The 4,546-nt window shown below is 41.7% G+C and overlaps 1 protein-coding gene across 1 annotated transcript; it reads right to left on the reverse strand.

The window, feature by feature from the left end:
• Window positions 1–2,742: 2,742 nt before the first annotated feature.
• On the reverse strand, window positions 2,743–4,314 carry LOC133064778 (heterogeneous nuclear ribonucleoproteins C1/C2-like). The gene has a single exon (XM_061155238.1). The coding sequence runs from the start codon at window positions 4,149–4,151 to the stop codon at window positions 3,369–3,371; it is 783 nt and encodes a 260-aa protein (XP_061011221.1). The 5' UTR covers window positions 4,152–4,314; the 3' UTR covers window positions 2,743–3,368.
• Window positions 4,315–4,546: the final 232 nt, after the last annotated feature.

Below are 4,546 nucleotides of genomic sequence, written 5' to 3' on the forward strand. Positions count from 1 at the left end.
GCCCACCAGGCTCATCTGTTCATGGGATTTCCCAGGTAAGAATACTGAAAGTGGGTTGTCATGCCCTCCTCCAGGGGATCTTCCCAACCCAGGGATCCAACCTGCATCTCCTGCACTGCAGGTGGATTCTTTATCACTGAGCCACCTGGGAAGCCATCTGACTAAAACAGAAAAAAATAAAATAAAATAAATAGATTTTATAATGTTCTTCCAAACTAAAAAATTTTTAAATGGGAAGGTCTGGCCACACTGGATGCACATTTCCACATGGCCAGCAAACAACTAGAACCAAGTAGCCACTGTCATCTTCACTGGGCAGTTTCACCCCCTAAATGCCACAGTTCCTATCACTCCCCACTCCCAACACAGGCCAGGTGCATGAATGCGTTTGTCTACCCAGTCCCTATGATCCATGATCTACATAAGCACCTTTAATAACCATATTGGATTCAACAGCCTGGACAGACCATAATTTAATCAGTTCTCAGTGGCTGAGCCCATAGTTTGCATCACACACTGCAGTTAACCACAATCAACATACATCTTTGTCACTTGCTCAATCATTTCATGGGATAAATTCATAGAGGTTGGATTACTGGGTCAATTTGATACAGTACACCCACAAAAAGGTTAAAGACAGTATTTTAAATCAGTTATAACACAAAATGAGAAAAAATCAGCTAGCTAAATGACACCTTTTCTACTTGGACTTTTTAAATTAACCAATGGCAGTTCTCACATCTCCTTCCATTTGGGCTCCACCCTGAGCCTTCTAATGTTGTAAATATTAACATCTCTTGAAACTTGCTATTTTATTCCACTAATTCTGCCACCTGACAACATCCTTTAGTGACATCCTCAAAAATCACGTTGCTACAAGAGATTCAGCCACACTGAAAGTGCCTACAATGTACTCAGTGCTGCTAGACAACCCCTCCCCTGACCATGCACATATAGGTTTTTAATTAATTTATTTTTTAATTGGAGGCAAATTACTTTACAATAGTGTAGTGGGTTTTGCCATACATTCACATGAATCAGCCATGGGTGTACATGTGTCTGTCCCCCATCCTGAACCCGCCTCCCACCTCCCTCCCCATCCCATCCCTCAGGGTCATCCCAGTGCACCAGCCCTGAGCACCCTGTCTCATGCATTGAACCTGAACTGGCAATCTATTTCACATATGATAACATACATGTTTCAATGCCATTCTCTCAAATCATCCCACCCTTGCCTTCTCCCAGAGATCAAAAGTCTGTTCTTTACATCTGTGTCTTGTTTGCTGTCTTGCATATAGGGTCATTGTTACCATCTTTCTAAACTCCATATATATGCATTAATATAATGTATTGGTGTTTTTCTTTCTGACTTACTTCACTCTGTATAATAGGCTCCAGTTTCATCCACCTCATTAGAATTGATTCAAATGCATTCTTTTTAATAGCTGAGTAATATTCCATTGTGTATATGTACCACAGCTTTCTTATCCATTTGTCTGCCAATGGACATCTAGGTTGCTTCCATGTCCTGGCTATTATAAACAGTGCTGTAATGAACAGTGGGGCACACATGTCTCTTTCAATTCTGGTTTCCTCAGTGTATATGCCCAGCAGTGGTATTGTTGGGTTGTATGGCTGTTCTATTTCCAGTTTTTTAAGGAATCTCCACGCTGTTCTCCATAGTGGCTGTACTAGTTTGCATTCCCACCAGCAGTGTAAGAGGGTTCCCTTTTCTCCGCACCCTCTCCAGCATTTATTTTTTGTAGACTTTTTAATAGCAGCCATTTTGACCAGCATGAGATGGTACCTCATTGTGGTTTTGATTTGCATTTCTCTGATAATGAGTGATGTTGAGCGTCTTTTCATGTGTTTGTTAGCCATCTGTATGTCTTCTTTGGAGAAATGTCTGTTTAGTTCTTTGGCCCATTTTTTGATTGGGTCATTTGTTTTTCTGGAATTGAGCTGCATGAACTGCTTACATATTTTTGAGATTAATTCTTTGTCAGTTGCTTCATTTGCTATTATTTTCTCCCATTCTGAAGGCTGTCTTTTCACCTTGCTTATAGTTTCCTTCACTGTGTGCAAAAGCTTATAAGTTTAATTAGGTCTCATTTGTTTATTTTGCTTTTATTTCCATTACTCTAGGAAGTGGGTCATAGAGGATCCTGCTGTGATTTATGTCAGAGAGTGTTTTGCCTATGTTTTCCTCTAGGAGTTTTATAGTTTCTGGTCTTACATTTAGATCTTTAATCCATTTTGAGTTTATTTTTGTGTGTAGTGTTAAGAAAGTGTTCTAGTTTCATTCTTTTACAAGTGGTTGACCAGTTTTCCCAACACCACTTGTAAAAGAGATGTCTTTTCTCTATTGTATATTCTTGCCTCCTTTGTCAAAGATAAGGTGTCCATAGGTGCATGGATTTATCTCTGGGCTTTCTATTTTGCATATAGGTTTTTACCTTGAGTTGGTTCCTGTAACAAGACACCTTTGAAATGATGCCAAAATCTACCCCCTCTGCCCAAACTATGCAACTTTACCCTGGATCCTATTACAAGCTGAATCATGTTCCCCAAAATTTATGTTGAATCCCTAACAGCCAGTACTTTATTTTTTTTTTTTTCCTGGTTTAATAAGGTCTTGTTTATTTTGAGAAAAAAAGGTCCCAAACATCAGGCTGTTCACAAAAATAACCCACAGTACCAACTTTAGAAAACAAATCTTAAGACTATTACACTAGTTATTTTTCTAGAGGATGCATTTAACATGCCAACTCTCATTCACAAAAATACATTGTTACATTTGTGTTGAACAGCCCCACACAGCACTCTTATGTGGGGTATAACACACATACCTCTAACTCAAAGCTGCTCTCAGGTTCTACTCAACTAATGAGACTGCCTTTGTAGTTAGGGAAGCAACTATCGTATGAATGGAGAGAACTGTACTCCCTGTGTAACAAGAGATTATTTTGGAGACAGTTGATAAAAACCATACATCCTTTTTATTGTTAAGTCATAAAGAGGTATCAAAATTAAACGCAAAAATTACAGGGTAAGACTTAACGTAACTACTAGGAGGGTCAAAGGAAGTGAAAATGGGACTAGGTGCAGGGCAATATGAATTAATGAACATGGGAAGGACAAGGATGGGGAGAACAGTGAGCATGTGCTGAAGATACTAGGGGAGAGGATCTGGTGAAAATTTTGATCTTAGACAAGCACCTAGGTAAAGAAATAATGGGACAAGATTTCTAAACCCCGCTATGTGCTTAAGAGTCATCCTCGCCATTGGCGCTATCTCTGTCATCCTCTCCTTCCTCAGCCTCTTTTTCATCATCCTTGATCAACTCCAGCTGGTCATCCCCCCGATCTTAATTATCATCATCATCCAGTAGGTCCCCCTCCTCAGCAGAGTCATCTGCACCCCCCTCAGACTCCATCTTCACATTAGTCTCATCTTTCTTCAGGGAGCTGCTGCTCTGCTCCTCTTCTGACTTATCATTCTTCATCTCTACTCCTTGTTTGCTCTGCTCCTTTTCAATTTTTTCCAGGCTTTCCAGTAAAGAATCCACTTTTTGTTTTATCTGGGTTAACTCCTTCTTAATGGTCTGAAGGTCATCTCCTTTCAACTTTCCAGACTTAGAAGAAGGTCCCCGCTGTCCACTTTTAGAATTGAAGCCATTTTTGCCCCTTCGTGAGGTGTTTCCTGATACACGCTGGCGTTTTGAGGGCACTACAGCCCGAGCAATAGAAGGAGGAGGAGGAACACGTGCTGGGTAACTGTACATCCTGTCGTAATAATCCCGTTGAAAGTCATAGTCCAAGTCAAAAGATGAGCCGTACATCTCCGCTGCAGATCGTTTCACACCTGCTTTTCCTCGGTTCACTTTTGGCTCTGCAGCCAGATTAATATCTAAAACCTGGCCAGCAATCATTCTGCCATCCTCTCCTGCCACAGCAGCCCGGGCATTTCTCTCATTAACATACTGAACGAAGGCAAAGCCCTTTTGAACAGAGCAACCCACGATTTTGCCGTATTTTGAGAAGATTGCCTCCACGTCAGATTTCTTGACCACAAGGGTATTGAGATTCCCAATGAATACACGAGAGTTCATGGAGCGAGGATCCGTCTTGTTGGTAACATTGCTGGCCATTGTCTTTGATGATACGGTGCCTCACAAAGCTGAAAAATGTAGCTGAAGATCAAAAAAATCTCACAGGAGGGGGAAGGGAGAAGAGATTCGATTCTGAATCTCCTACCCCTGGGTTCTACGTGGAGAAGCCGATTGCTGCTCGAGGTCGGCAACGCGGTCGCAATCGCTCCCACCCAGTACTTTAGAATGTGACTCTGGTTTATTGTTCAGTCGCTAAGTTGTGTCTGACTCTTTGCGAACCCATGGACTGCAGCATGCCAGGCTTCCCTGTCCTTCACCATCTCCCAGAGTTTGCTCAAACTCATGTCCATTGAGATGGTGATGCCATCCAATCATCTCATCCTCTGTCACCCCCTTCTCCTCCTGCCCTCAGTCTTTCCCAGCATCAGGGTCTT

Source organism: Dama dama, chromosome 11, assembly GCF_033118175.1.
Source record: "Dama dama isolate Ldn47 chromosome 11, ASM3311817v1, whole genome shotgun sequence".
In the NCBI taxonomy this organism is placed as follows: Eukaryota; Metazoa; Chordata; class Mammalia; order Artiodactyla; family Cervidae; genus Dama; species Dama dama.

What these genes read in the sequence shown, in the direction of transcription:
- LOC133064778 (XM_061155238.1), bottom strand. Translation starts at nt 4,151, where the DNA reads ATGGCCAGCAATGTTACCAACAAGACGGATCCTCGCTCCATGAACTCT.